This window comes from Nomascus leucogenys, chromosome 14 (genome assembly GCF_006542625.1).
Source record: "Nomascus leucogenys isolate Asia chromosome 14, Asia_NLE_v1, whole genome shotgun sequence".
NCBI classification, from domain to species: domain Eukaryota; kingdom Metazoa; phylum Chordata; class Mammalia; order Primates; family Hylobatidae; genus Nomascus; species Nomascus leucogenys.
The window spans coordinates 19,640,784-19,656,521 of record NC_044394.1 but is presented as its reverse complement, the minus strand read 5'-3'; the positions used below and the strand labels follow the sequence as shown (position 1 = coordinate 19,656,521).

The following is a 15,738-nucleotide window of genomic DNA, read 5'->3' as shown; positions in this document are numbered from 1 at the left end:
TGCAGCGCAGTATTCACCCAGAGGTTTAAGAGGAACCCCTGTCCAGAGTTTTGGAGCTCCTTTTCTGTGAGGCTTTTCTTTGTATGTTACCTTGTCCCACAAATTCCAGACAACTCCTCAGCTTAGCAAGAGTGCGGTATTCTTGGGCTTCTCTCTGTACTGTAGACCAGAATGTGCCTTCAGACAGAAAGCAGGATAGTCATCTTGCAGGCTTCCCTTTTCTCAGGATTCACGCTGCTGTCCTGCCTCTTGTCCAGTGTCTCAAGATAGTCGCTTCTAGCATTTTGCCCATATTTTTAGTTGCTTATATTGGAAGAATTAGTCTGTTGTAATTACTCTCATAGCCAGAAGCAGAAATTCTGTGGTTTTAAAATGCAGGTTTTTTCTAGTATTATAATTAGATATGATTTAAATGCCTCTCTTCTCATATGTGAAATGGGGGTAACAGTAGTACCTACCTTACAGGGTAGTTTTGAGAACTGAGTGAACATCTGAAACAAATGTGCCGGCTCAGCACAGTACCTGTTGCACATTAATGTTTCTATAAATGTTGTTACATTGTAAAATAGAAGCAATTGAGCAATGCGATATTTCTGCTAGTTGCAAGGTATTTACCTTGTTTCAGGAGAACAAACTTGAGGGGCTGATACAGTAAGAAGGATTGCACCAGTTGCCCTTGTACATAAATACATCCTTCAGAAGATGAAGCACATCTCATGCTTTGAGGAAGCCTAGCCAAAAAATAGTAATAATAATAATAAAGCACAAAGACTTGGGAATTAGATGTTCTGAATTCTGACCCTCTGGCCTCCTAGCTCTGTGACTTAGGGCAAGTTGTTACTTCTTTTTTTTTCCCCTCTCCCTCCTTCACAACATTTTGAGGTAGGTACCTTATCCTTATTTTACAAATTTCATGAGGCACAGAAAAGCTAAGAGTTACACAGTTGTAAGTGATGGATTTGTGATTTGAACTTAGGCAATTCAATTTCATGATCCATGATTGCTTTATTAGGAGTCTGAGCTGTATTCTTGAAGGCCCAGAAGATAGTTAACTATTCTGGATTTTTTTTTAAGAGCTTTTAGAAATGTAGTACTTGTTTTATGGTTAACTCTGGATTGAATCCCATTTTACAAAATGAAGATTTTTCTTTTTTTCTTAAACATAATGAATCTTTGAAATACCAATTTGAAAACTACTTAGAAAAATTCCAGGAATATAGTTTTTATTATGAGATTATTGTACTAGGTAGGAATAAGAGTACAGTACATTAAAAAAATACTTTAAAATTATGGCACAAATTTAGACGTAGTTTGTTTTCCCACTAATTTTAACAATAATATATGTTTCTAGTTCACTTTCCAGATAGACTAGCCTCTGAATCAGTGGCTTTTAACTATATTGTCTAGATAAAAAAAGGCAACCATTTTGTTAAGAATTGGCTAACTCTTATTTAGATGGAGCAGCTGTGTAATTATTTGGTTCTGCTCTTTGACCCTCAAATTTCAGTTTTATACAAGCTAATAATTCATTATTTTAGCTGAAGGGAATTTTCCTTCATTTTACAAATGAGAAACTGTAATTTAAGATCACATAGCAAGTAATCTTTTAAAAATGTGTACACATATATATGCACTTTATTTAAAAATCTTATAAGCCATTATGTTACTCCTTTGACTGGATAGCCCATCCTACCTATTACTCTAGGTTGGAGGAAACCCTTTTAAACACACATCATAAATTTCCCGTCATCACCCTCATCTAGGAATCCTTTAAATATGACCTCATGCCCAGTGTATATTTATCTAAAATATATAGGACCTTGTGAAGTTAGCTCTCCTAATTCATTAAGGGTAATACGCTTGGAAGACAAGTCCATATTCATGTTAGCTACATTTCTTGGATTTTTATCTGTTTTGATCAGCCTTGTCTAGCTTGTCCATCCAGATGAAATTGTCTAAATTTATTAGGTTCTCTCTGTTAAAGGAATATCACGTTCCAGGCATCTCTCAGGCTGTTTCAAATTGTCTGATGGTAGAGGCCTTTCTCTAGTGTAAACCATAGAAGATCTTTAGCTTAGGATCTCCCAACTGCAGGTACAAGATGACATTGTACAAAGTTAATATTACCAATATAGAGTGTATTAGTTAGCTTGGGCTGCCGTAACAAAATACCATAGGCTGGGTGGCTGAACAGAAATTTACTTCTCACAATTCTGCAGGCTGGTAAGTCTAAGATCAAGGTGCTGGCAAGGTAGATTTCTTTTTGAGGCCTCTTCTCCTGGCTTATAGGTGACCACCATCTCACTGTGTGCTCACATGACCTCTTGTGTGTGCCTGGGGAGACAGGGAGCACGACAGCAAGCTCTCTGGTGTCTCTTCCTGTAAGGGCACTAATCCCCTTGTCCCAGGGCCCTACCCTGACTGCATTTAACCCTAATCACCTCCCAAAGTCCCCATCTTCAGATACTATCACATTAGGGGTTGGGGCTTTAACATGAGTTTTGGAGGAAACATAAGCATTCAGTTCTGTAACACACAGTGATTAAGGAAATGGGCTCTGGAATTGAATTGCCTTAGTCTCTCACTTACTAGTTGTGTATACAAATAACAAGTAGCCCTCACTTAGGTTAATTTTAAACAAAACCAATAATAGTGTCATTCTAAAAGCAGTTAATTTTTTTTTTTTTGTATTTTGGACTCTGGCATTTGGACATTGGCACAGGACTAATGTCTTCAAAGAACAGTGTACAATGATTGTAACAACTTAGACTGTAAGAGAAAATGCATAATTCTTTAAAAGTGTTTCTCTAAATTGAATATATGCCAGTAACAAAAGATTAAACATTTGTAGTTGTTAATTGTATTCAAATTCAACTTTTTATTTTTGGCCTGAATAGAACAAGACAATTTACCTATGTGAAAACCTGAGTGAAAGCTTTGGATGTGATATGTTAAATAGAACAATATTTTAAAGCCACTTTGATTCATAAGTTTCTTTAACATAAACAGGTTGTATTGCCTCTTGAAAAATGATAGGTTCTATGGATAACATTTAATTAACTTTATAATATATATGATGATTTAACCTGAATTAATGGTACTACTTTTTCTGACTTCCTTTTGATCTTGGCCCTTTCTCTGTAAAGTTTTTTGTTAACTTATTACAAACTGAACCCTGGCTTGCTCCTCTTTAGTCTCCTTTCAATCTGTCTTTATTTCTGCTGAGGTTGTATTCTATTTGTTTTTCAGATGAGACCCTTTTTGCTCTTCCTGCTGCATCTGAGCCTGTGATACGCTCCTCTGCAGGCAAGTTCTTTCTGCCAGCCTTTTATCCTCTCTGTATTCTAACTTTAACTCTTTAGTGTGTTAACTCTATGCAGAGTAGTTTGGATTTACTAAAAATTAACATGGTTCCAAGAATGTTTGTCTACTGGAAAAGTTGAAATTTGCATTTTATATGGTATGCCCAAGGGAAAAATGAGCAAAATCCAATGAATAGTTGGAAGTACATAAGGAATTCTTGGACCCTTGAATTGCATTTACATATTTACCATTCCCTTTCTCCAAATACAGTTTGAATATAGCCAGAAAGGCTTTCCTGTAAATAAATACCAGTCTATGGCATTTACCCAGTGCCCCTTCTTTCCTATACTGTCACTCAGACTCTTTTCACAGATATTCTTCTCTTCTCTAAAACTAGCTATTAGTATCTTAGTTGATAACATTTGAGGTTTACTCAGACTTGATTTGTCTTTGCATAGCATGTAATTGCCTCTGTAGCCATGCATATGTTATATTTACAATAGCTTAATTTTTCAGTAATGATTCAAGTCTACTCTATTGTTACTTATTAATTGCTATTAACATTTCATTTTAGTAAACAGTAAGTCTTTACTAACACTATTTTGAATCTGTCATAAAACTTGCATTAACTCTGAGAACACTGGCATTCTCTAACTTTCCTTTCTGTCCATGGTCACAGAAAATATTATGGACTTGAAGGAGCAGCCAGGTAACACTATTTCGGCTGGTCAAGAGGATTTCCCATCTGTCCTGCTTGAAACTGCTGCTTCTCTTCCTTCTCTGTCTCCTCTCTCAGCCGCTTCTTTTAAAGAACATGAATACCTTGGTAGTTTGTCAACAGTATTACCCACTGAAGGAACACTTCAAGAAACTGTCAGTGAAGCTTCTAAAGAGTTCTCAGAGAAGGCAAAAACTCCACTCGTAGATAGAGATTTAACAGAGTTTTCAGAATTAGAATACTCAGACATGGGATCATCATTCAGTGTCTCTCCAAAAGTAGAATCTGCCATAATAGTAGCAAATCCTAGGGAAGAAATAATCGTGAAAAATAAAGATGAAGAAGAGAATTTAGTTAGTAATAACATCCTTCTTAATCAACAAGAGTTACCTACAGCTCTTACTAAATTGGTTAAAGAAGAGGACGAAGTTATGTCTTCAGAAAAAGCAAAAGACAGTTTTAATGGAAAGAGAGTTGCAGTGGAAGCTCCTATGAGGGAAGAATATGCAGACTTCAAACCATTTGAGCGAGTATGGGAAGTGAAAGGTAGTAAGGAAGATAGTGATGTGTTGGCTGCTGGAGGTAAAATCGAGAGCAAGTTGGAAAGTAAAGTGGATAAAAAATGTTTTGCAGATAGCCTTGAGCAAACTAATCACGAAAAAGATAGTGAGAGTAGTAATGATGATACTTCTTTCCCCAGTACACCAGAAGCTATAAAGGATCGTTCAGGAGCATATATCACATGTGCTCCCTTTAATCCAGCAGCAGCTGAGAGCATTGCAACAAACATTTTTCCTTTGTTAGGAGATCCTACTTCAGAAAATAAGACCGATGAAAAAAAAATAGAAGAAAAGAAGGCCCAAATAGTAACAGAGAAGAATACTAGCCCCAAAACATCAAACCCTTTTCTTGTAGCAGCACAGGATTCTGAGACAGATTATGTCACAACAGATAATTTAGCAAAGGTGACTGAGGAAGTCGTGGCAAACATGCCTGAAGGCCTTACTCCAGATTTAGTACAGGAAGCATGTGAAAGTGAATTGAATGAAGTTACTGGTACAAAGATTGCTTATGAAACAAAAATGGACTTGGTTCAAACATCAGAAGTTATGCAAGAGTCACTCTATCCTGCAGCACAGCTTTGCCCATCATTTGAAGAATCAGAAGCTACTCCTTCACCAGTTTTGCCTGACATCGTTATGGAAGCACCATTGAATTCTGCAGTTCCTAGTGCTGGTGCTTCGGCAGTACAGCCCAGCTCATCACCATTAGAAGCTTCTTCAGTTAATTACGAAAGCATAAAACATGAGCCTGAAAACCCCCCACCATATGAAGAGGCCATGAGTCTATCACTAAAAAAAGTATCAGGAATAAAGGAAGAAATTAAAGAGCCTGAAAATATTGATGCAGCTCTTCAAGAAACAGAAGCTCCTTATATATCTATTGCATGTGATTTAATTAAAGAAACAAAGCTTTCTGCTGAACCAACTCCGGATTTCTCTGATTATTCAGAAATGGCAAAAGTTGAACAGCCAGTGCCTGATCATTCTGAGCTAGTTGAAGATTCCTCACCTGATTCTGAACCAGTTGACTTATTTAGTGATGATTCAATACCTGACGTTCCACAAAAACAAGATGAAGCTGTGATGCTTGTGAAAGAAAATCTCACTGAGACTTCATTTGAGTCAATGATAGAACATGAAAATAAGGAAAAACTCAGTGCTTTGCCACCTGAGGGAGGAAAGCCATATTTGGAATCTTTTAAGCTCAATTTAGATAACACAAAAGATACCCTGTTACCTGATGAAGTTTCAACACTGAGCAAAAAGGAGAAAATTCCTTTGCAGATGGAGGAGCTCAGTACTGCAGTTTATTCAAATGATGACTTATTTATTTCTAAGGAAGCACAGATGAGAGAAACTGAAACATTTTCAGATTCATCTCCAATTGAAATTATAGATGAGTTCCCTACATTGATCAGTTCTAAAACTGATTCATTTTCTAAATTAGCCAGGGAATATACTGACCTAGAAGTATCCCACAAAAGTGAAATTGCTAAAGCCCTGGATGGAGCTGGGTCATTGCCTTGCACAGAATTGCCCCATGACCTTTCTTTGAAGAACGTACAACCCAAAGTTGAAGAGAAAATCAGTTTCTCAGATGACTTTTCCAAAAATGGGTCTGCTACATCAAAGGTGCGCTTATTGCCTCCAGATGTTTCTGCTTTGGCCACTCAAGCAGAGATAGGCAGCATAGTTAAACCTAAAGTTCTTGTGAAAGAAGCTGAGAAAAAACTTCCTTCCGATACAGAAAAAGAGGACAGATCACCATCTGCTATATTTTCAGCAGAGCTGAGTAAAACTTCAGGTAATCCAATCTATATGCAGTTTTGTGCTTTCATGCCACTTTTGGATTTAGGGAACATTCCACTATATTTTGTGTTTTACATTATGTTTATAGTGTCTAATATGTCACATTGATAAGAAGTCTTCTCCACTCTTTCAGTTAAAGGTTTTAGTGCTTTTTCTAACTCTCCTGCACTCAGCATTCACCCTTAACTTTTCCACACAGTTACACTTTTATATTGCACTATGGAACTGTTAATAGAAAATATTTTTGTTTATAAGAATTGGCTTTAGTACCTATTTCTTTCTTTTTTTCACTTGTGTTTCTTGATAACATGAAGAGCAAGAGATACTAAAATATTTTCAGTTGTGTTTTTGTTATGCCAGAAATTATCATATTTAATTTTTAAAGAACATTTTTATAGCTTGTTTTAAATATTTCAATATAATATAGTACTTTTCCAGTGGTAGGTATAAAGTTAGGCATATTGAGTGTAGACATTTTGTTGAAAAGTATAAATTGAGTTATGCTATTATGAATTCTTTTGAAAAGTACCGATTCTCCTTTTTTTCTTTTGACTATCCATTTTCCACATACCTGATTTGCATAAGGTGATTTGCACATGTGCTCTTTATTAGCATTCTGATTTAGCTGCATTTTCTCTAAAATAGTGATTATGATAAATTTACTGAATATACTTATGTATTTAAGTGCTGGTGCTTCAGCAGTACAGTCCAGCTCATCACCATTGGAACAGTGGTAGACCAGTTGCTGTAATCTAAGAAAGAGGAGATTATGAACATCGAGGCAGTGGGATGAGCACAGAGACACAGGACTTGGTGTTCGATGGATAGGGACATAAAGGATGAGGGGAAGAGGTAAAGATGACCCCAGGAACCCTAGATTTCATTTCTGGCATGTGCACTTGTATGGATGGCAGTATGAGAAACTGAGATAGGGAACATGAGAGATTAAAGTAGGTTTAAGAGGGAAGATACAAATTCAGTTTTGGATATGTTGGTATTGATGTACATACCTCTAAGATATCCAGTAAGTTACGGATATTATACACATGAAGCTCTTGAGAGAGATCTTGGCTGTATGTGTCTGTCATGGGCTTAGAGATAGAAATTAAAGCCCCAGATATCAATTAGGGAGAATCAAGAGAAGAGGACTACTTGAAAGTGGAAGAAATGGTCAAAATTATCAAATACTAGAGAAGTCAGTTAAGGATTGCAAGTTGGTCAAAAAGGAGGGAAGGTGTTGTCATGACAGCGGCAAATGGTTTGGTGTGTGTGGGCATGGCTAGGATTGAGAAGTGAATGAGACTTGAGCAAGTGGATATTAAATGTTGATTACTCTTAAAGAAGTTTGAGTTTTTTATTGGAGAAAAAGTAAAATGTTAGCAAGCAGGAAGGAGAGTATGCAGTGGAGGAAGGACTTTTTTTTTTTTTTTTTTTTTTAAGATGGGAAGGGGAAAATCTGATTACAGGTGCTGGCAGAAAGTCAGAAGGGGATGGGGATGTGCTGCCTAGTTCAGGTGGAAGAATTAGCGTTAGAGAGAAGGAAGGATACAGCTTTGATTGTAGTGAGTGGAAAGGAAAGTATGGGGTATTGATACTGTTAGGGTTTTGTGACTGAAAGTTGAGGGAATTATTTGATGGTTTATGTTTATTCTTTAAAGCAGTATGTTAGTTCATTTGCTGGGAATGAACTAGATCATGCTTGGGTGGAAGAGATCTGTAATACCTCTGACTAGGGAAACCAAAGGCATTGTATTAGGACCCCAATCAAGGTTGAAAGGTGGTCTGAATGGTAGGGTGATTTTTCTTTGACTGTGCCAAACAACCTAGATATGGGTTCAGGGAAGGCAAATGATTGTATTGATTCAAGGATGTGTTTTGGTACGTGGGCCCTGCGGAAGGACAGGAAGTCAAGAAAGTTGAGGCTGATAGCAGGAGAGTAATTTGAAGTGATGGACTGTGGCATCTAAGTTGAAGGATGTGAATAGAAAAAGGTAGGAGAGGTAGGAGGAGAGTAGATGGTCAGAGAACTCAAGGCCCAGATTAGGTTTAAGAACCAATAGTAGTAGGAATAAATACATGCCAGAATGATAGGAGATTGTGGTCAAAGTAGGGGAGTGAAAGAATGCATGCGTGGGAGAGCAGGGTGTTTGTGTGTGTGTGTGTGTGTGTGTGTGTGTGTGTGTGTGTGTTGGATATTGAATTTAGAATTTCAGAGGAATAGCAGTTTGTGGTCAAAGTAGGGGAGTGAAACAATGCATGCGTGGGAGAGCAGGGTGTGTGTGTGTGTGTGTGTGTGTGTGTGTGTGTGTGTGTGTTGGATGTTGAATTTAGAATTTCAGAGGAACAGCAGTTCAGGTTGCTTATAATGGCCAGTGTTAGGCCATGAGGCAAAGGCCTACTGTGTAGTCAGATTAAGATTGCTAGAGATGAGGTCAAGTAAACTATGAGGCCATGATACTGTATTGCACTTCTACCTAACATTGAAGTCACCCAGGGTGATGGCAGGACTAGGGGTGGAGAGGAAGACTGGGGTAAGAGTCCTTGATTAAGGGCAGTGAGGTAACTGGCAGGATGGTAGATAGAAGAAATGAGGAAGGATAGAGAACGGCACAGCAGAATAGCCAAGACTTTTGCCCAAGGCCTCTGAAATAAAAGTCTGGAAGCAGCATTGGTGAGCAGAGGGTACTGACCTCCCCACTCCTCCCTTAGGTGTGTAGAATATGAAAGAACGATTTAGCCTTCATTAAGCAAGTTCCACAGGGAAAGCAGTATCCTCAAGGAAGAGCCAGGTTTTAGTGAAGGCGAGGTAAAGGCAGGGATGTTCAGTAAAGAAGTTGAGGATTAAAGGAGCTGGTTCACAGTGGAATGGGGGTTTCAAACAGCACAGTAAAATGGTTTAGGAGGGAACAGTAGAAAGAAGGATCTCAGAAGCCCAGAGCAGCGTGGTGATGACTGGGTGAAGAGCAAGGAGTAATCGGTGTAGCAACACCTTTGAAGTCTCCCCTCCCTGCTAGTGCTTCCTCCCAAAACTTAAAGCTAGCAGTCCTCTAGTAGATGATGGCCCTTAGAAATTTCAGTATTTCAGGAGTCACCTATTTCTTGGATTGTTTTTGTTAAACCTGGGAAATCTATAGCCTAATAGTTTAGAAGTAAGGGAAGAAAAGGGGGCATTGCCTTTGAAAGCTTAATGGGGATGGTGGAAGAAAGTGTAAGCAATGCTTGGGCATTCTCTTTTAGAATATGTTTATCTCCCTTCTCTGAGAAAATTGTTATTTCCTGCCTTTTTGACTTAACCTTTTTTGATATTAGTTTTCATAGCAACTTACTAGGGAATAGAGAATTATTTAGATACACCCAATATATGTATTCTACAAAAGTTGTGGGAAGGAAACCCAGTATTGCTATAATGAAAACAATATAGGTGACCTGAGGTTTTAGTCTTGGCTATACCATTGACAATCACTTTGTTTCTCTAGATGTCATTTTCCTTTTCTATAAAAGGAAGGGTGGATTAGCTCAAGTCCTTGCAACTTAATTTTCTTGACTTGATTATATAACAGGCATCTGTTAAAAGCAGGTAAGTAGTGGCTAGTTGCGGTGGCTCACGCCTGTAATCCCAGCTCTCAGGGAGGGAGAGGGGGAGGATAGCTTGAGCCCAGGAGTTCGAGACTTGCCTGGGCAATATAGCGAGACCCCGTTCTCCACAAAAAAGGGAGGAAAAAAAGACAAAAAAAAAATAAGTGTAAGAGCAGGTAAGAGTTGCTTTAACATGCTTCTATCAAGCACTATACGTGATTTTTTTTGGCGGTGGGGCAGGGAAAAAGATGACACTAAGACAAAGTTTTGCCCTTATGCAACTTAAAGCCAGCTGGTATAGACACACTGTTGAGGACATAGTTAAACATTGTGATCTATGTTATAGTGAGGATAGGTACTTACCTATGTATCTTCCTGAAAGTGAGGTTTAAGTGTACTGAAGTCAAATGTACCAAAATACGGCAGTGGTCTGATAAAACATAAGGGAAGCTGTCTTCTCAGATGACTTAAAAGTTTTATGCCATCTCTAATTATGAAATACTTAAGTGTGTTTTTAAAAAAATTCTGGGTCTTATTAATGTATATGCATTTAAACATTAAAAGTATTAAATAATAAAATACTAATCTCCTCAGATCATTTATTATCTCATATGTTCTTCTTTTCTTTTCTTGAGACAGGTTCTTGCTGTGTCGCCCAGGCTGAAGTGCAGTGGTGAGATTATGGCTCACTGCAGCCTCGACCTCCCAGGGTCAGGTGGTCCTCAGCCTCCCAAGTAGCTGGGACCACAGGCTCATGTCACTATGCCCGGCTAATTATTTTTGTAGAGAGGAGGTCTTGCCTTGTTGCCCAGGCTGGTCTCAAACTCCTGGGTTCAAGGATCCTCCCTCCTCTGCCTCCCAAAGTGCTGGGATTACAGACGTGAGCCTCCAGGCCTTTCCTGTTCTTGTTTTCTTAAAATGACATTTTGTAGGCAGAAATCAGTTTTAGTTTTGGGGAAGAAAGATTGATTTTGCAAGAGAGATGAATAAGGTATTGTGATGCAGATGGTGCTTTATTAATTTTGGGGAGTAAAGTTTGTCAAGAAACTAATGAATTCTGGTCTTCTTCCCCCCTCCATTTACAAAGAAATTTGTGACAAACTATATTCTTACTATTGGAATGTAAATACTGATTTTTTTTCTCAGTAATATCAATGAATGTTCTTGGCATTTCCCCAATGAATGTTCTTGGCATTTTTTTTTTTTTTTTTCCAAAAATTGGCTATGGATATGTTAATTAATTTCTGGGTTATCTGTTCTGTTCCATTGGTCTATGTTTCTGTTTTTATGCCAGTACCATGCTGTTTTGGTTACTATAAAGCTGTGTAGTATATTTTGAAATTTAGTAGTGTGATTCCGCCAGCTTTATTTTTGTTCAGGATTGCTTTTGCTTTTTGGAGTCTTTTGTGGTTCCATACAGATTTAAGGATTTTTTTCCTATTCCTGTGAAGAAGGTCATTGCTATTTTATTAGGGATTGCATTGAATCTGTGGACTGCTTTGGATATTACGGCCATTTTTTAACAATGTTAACTCTTCTGATCCATGAACATGGAATGTCTTTCTTTGCATTTGTTTGTATCCTCTTCAATTTCTTTCATCATTGTTTTGTAGATTTCCTTGTAGAAGTCTTTCACCTCCTTGGTTAAACTTATTCTGAGGTATTTTTTTTTTAAGCTATTGCAAATGGAGTGTCCTACTTGTTTTCTTTTTCAGCTAGTTTGTTGTTTGTGTAAAGACATGCAATATTTTTGTTATTGATTTTATATCTTGCAACTTTACAGAATTTACAAGTTTTTGGTAGTCTTTAGGTTTTTCTTTATATAAGATCATGTCATCTGCAAACAGGGACAGTTTGACTTCCTCCTTTCTAATTTGGATTTCCTTTATTTCTCTCTTGCTCAATTGCTCTGGGTAGGACTTCCCATTTCAGTCTTTATTTGTTATGACATTAGCAGTTTTAAAGAACACAGGGCCTCTCTTTCCCCCCGTTTATAATAGAACATTCCTCCTAGTGGATTTGTCTCATGTTTCCTAGTGGTTAACTTGAGGCTATGGGTTCATTTATGATACTGTATAGATGATGATGTGTCCCTCTCATAGCACCATTTCTAGAGTTACCTGCTATTCATCAGTCCCTCACTGGTTATGTTAATTTTGACCATCTGGGCAAGATGGGTTCTGATTTCCTTATATTGTCTTTGTTTCTCCCTTACAGATAATAAGCAGTTTGAGGAGTGACACTTAAACACATGCAGATATCCTGCTCCCTATCAAAATTCACCCCCCTGATTTAGTAAACCATTGATGATTCTTGCTTGATCCAGTCTTTACCATGAGAGTTGAAAAATGATTTTAACTCCAGTACTCCCCGTACATTTCTCATTTGACCCTCAGCATTCCTGTTTAAGCAGCAGACCTCCTTTCCATTAATGAATTAATTAGCTAATTAATTATCAGTATGGATCCATGAATTTCCATTTTCTTTCCAATGGTTTATGATTCATTACTGAACTTTATTATTTTGGTGGTAAATTATTGCATATTTTGAGGGTTCCTTCAGGTAGGCCCAGGGACATGCAACCTTCTTTCTTTGGGGTTGGGAGGGGAACATTTCTTACTTTCTAGCCTAACAAAATATTGTAGGCCTATTTTATGCTTACCGTGTCCCAGCCCTGGAATCAGCCATTTCTCCAAGGATCCTAATTCCTTTTAATGTAGAATGAGAGGTCATTTTCATAATAGGTGTTAAAGATCAAGAGCTAGATGCTAGTTGTGGTCATTGCTACTGTGGGGATCTTTCCATTTTAACCCTTTCAGTGGATAAAGCTAGGAAATGCTTATATACATACATACAAATAAACATACACACATACACATGCATACTTAAGAAATGAGAGTTCACACAGATACCTCTAATTCTAATCCATTCTCACAGGGGTGCTCATGTCTCCTGTCCAAACTGCTGAGATCTTGACTTAATGATAATATATGTTTGTTGGTTGCTTGTCACTAATGCACAGAGAATATTTTTAGTTCGTAATCGAAATATAGATTGTGTCTTGCTGAACTAATTGAAACTATTGGTAAGTGAAGTGTAAACTGACCATACGTTGATTATTTGTTCATTATAATTAAACTATGTAATATCCAGGATTCACCAAGTAGTATTACCATGATCACTCACTTTAAAAGGGCTTGTCTAGGTAAATAATACGAAATTATGCTTTGCAAACATATATGTTCATGAATAAGAACTTACATATGTTCGAGAATAAGAATTGTTTTGATATTCTTATGACTTAAAATATTTTTCTTAAAAAGTATATATAGCCTTTGAGTTTTTTTACTGAAGTACTGTAGATACTAAGAGTTGATATTTTGTTTAAAATATATTTTTATTGAGCAAATATATTCGGAAAATTTTGATGTAAGTTGGACTTTATTATGATAAGTAGTTAATCTTAACTGGAAGGCTATCAGTAGATGTACAATGTAGCTAAATTAGAACCTGACGCTTGTTAATAAAGGAAACGATTATATTTACTTTTTAAAAAGTGACATTGTTAAATTAGTGAGGATTTATTTAGTGCTTACTGTGGGCCCAATACAGATTGAAAATAAATATGTGCCATAAAAAAGAGATACCTGCTAAATACAATGTGGTTAAAAGAACTTAATTTTAGGCATTTTACAGACCTGAGTTCTAATTCTGACCCTTTCACTGATTTAGCTGTATGACCGTTGGCAAATATTTTAATCTACTTGAGCTTCAATATTTTAGTAGTAAGGATTTTTTCTAAGGACTTGATAACTATCAGTGAAGTTAGGGCAACAGTTTATGAAGCAGTCTGACATACAATACACGCTCATTGTACAAATTTGAAAAGTGTAGAAAAGCATTGAGATGAAAAAAATTAATAATGATATTACCCAGACATAATCAATGTTAATATTTTAGAATATATTATTCTAGTCTACTTTCAATGCACATGTGTTTTGTTTTTGTTTTTGTTTTGTTTTGTTTTGTTTTGTTTTTGAGACGGAGTCTCACTCTGTCGCCCAGGCTGGAGTGCAGTGGCGCAATCTTGGCTCACTGCAAGCTCTGCCTCCTGGGTTCACGCCATTCTCCTGCCTCAGCCTCTCTGAGTAGCTGGGACTACAGGCGCCCGCCACCATGCCTGGCTAATTTTTTTGTATTTTTTTTTTAGTAGAGACAGGGTTTCACTGTGGTCTTGATCTCCTGACCTCGTGATCCACCCGCCGTGGCCTCCCAAAGTGCTGGGATTACAAGCGTGTTTTTGTTTTTTTTTTTGAGACAGAGTCTCGCTCTGTCACCCAGGCTGGAGTAGCAGTGGCGGGATCTCAACTCACTGCAACCTCTGCCTCCTGGGTTCAAGCAATTCTTGTGCCTCAGCCTCCCGAGTAGCTGGGATTACAGGTGTGGGCCACCGTGCCTGGCTAATTTTTGTATTTTTAGTAGAGACAGGGTTTCACCATGTTGGCTAAGCTGGTCCAGAATGCCTGACCTTAAGTGATCTGCCCACCTTGGCCTCCCAAAATGCTGGGATTAAAGGCATGAGCCAGCGCACCTGGCCACATATGTGTATTTTTAAGAATGTAATAGTGTTTTGTGAAATTGTTTATAAGCTTTTAAAAACTTTAGCAATGTCTTATATAATGCAAACATTTCCATTTCTTTAAATACTCTGCTGCTGATTTTTTGTACTTAGTGTTCCTTAGTATGGATATAGTTTAACCAGTCACTTTGCTATTGTTGGACCCTTAGATTGTTCCTTTGTTACTGATAAATAATGCTATTAACCTCTTTATATTTAAATATGTCTTACATATCCCTGAATTATTTTCCATAAATCAATTCGAAATAAAAACCTAGGTTAGCGGGTATGAGCATTTATAAGGGTTTCTATAAAAATTGGCCACCAGAAAAGTTGTACTAATTTTTACCCTTTTATCAGAAGAAGAAAAAACCCGTTTCTCTACCTTCACCAACAATTCATATTGTTTATTTTTTGATAGATAATATTTTTACATTATACAAAATTCAAAAAGTACAGTGACAGTCACACTTCTTCCTCTCTCTCTGTTGTCCAGCTGCCTAGTGCTCTTTCCTAGAGTTATCTACTGTGACTTGTTCCTTAAATAGTCTTCCAGACATTCTGTACTAGGTATTTTTTAAAAGCCCTTTACCAGTTTGATAGGTGCAAGTAGTATCTTGCTTTTTTGATCTTTGATTATTAGTGAATGTGAACATGTTGGCAGTTTGTATTTCTTCTGCGATTTGCTTGTTCATACTCTTTGCCCATTTTTAAATTTAGGTGTTCATTTTTTTTTTCTGATTTTATGAGAGTTCTTTACATATAAAGGATGTAAACTCTTGTGTTGTAGTTTTCCCTCAGTTTTCTAAAAGATTTTTAGTTTACATTTCAGTGGACAGTTTCAGTTTTCACAAAGGAAAATATATATTTTTATTTACTTATAGTTTTAATTTTACACTTAATTCTGATCTATTTAAAATTGATTTTGGATTTGCATTAGAGATTATTTTACCCTACATATTTTTTTGGTGTTAGAGTTGTTTTCCTATTCCCATACTCTGATCTAGCTCCCTAGGGCCAGGCAGCAATCTTATGGAAAAGCCAGAAAGTTACTGTTTGCCAGATTGCCTTCCATAAATTGGGCAATCAACTGTAGACTGCGGGTGTTGGTGCCATCTAGTGTTGTAGATGGAAAATCAAGTCTGTGGAAT

At 37.2% G+C, this 15,738-nt stretch overlaps 1 protein-coding gene across 4 annotated transcripts in view; it reads left to right on the top strand.

Annotated features, from left to right (window-relative positions):
* RTN4 (reticulon 4) overlaps positions 1 to 15,738 on the top strand; it is a 78,084-nt gene that overhangs the window by 19,469 nt on the left and 42,877 nt on the right. For 3 of the 4 annotated variants that reach the window (XM_030828074.1, XM_030828072.1, XM_030828073.1), the window contains 2 exons: positions 3,250 to 3,306; positions 3,983 to 6,388. The exons of the other annotated variant lie outside the window; for it this stretch is intronic. In XM_030828074.1, the coding sequence (XP_030683934.1) occupies positions 3,991 to 6,388 (2,398 nt within the window). In that variant the 5' untranslated portion in view covers positions 3,250 to 3,306; positions 3,983 to 3,990. The remainder of the gene's footprint in view (positions 1 to 3,249; positions 3,307 to 3,982; positions 6,389 to 15,738) is intronic. 4 annotated transcript variants of the gene reach the window in all.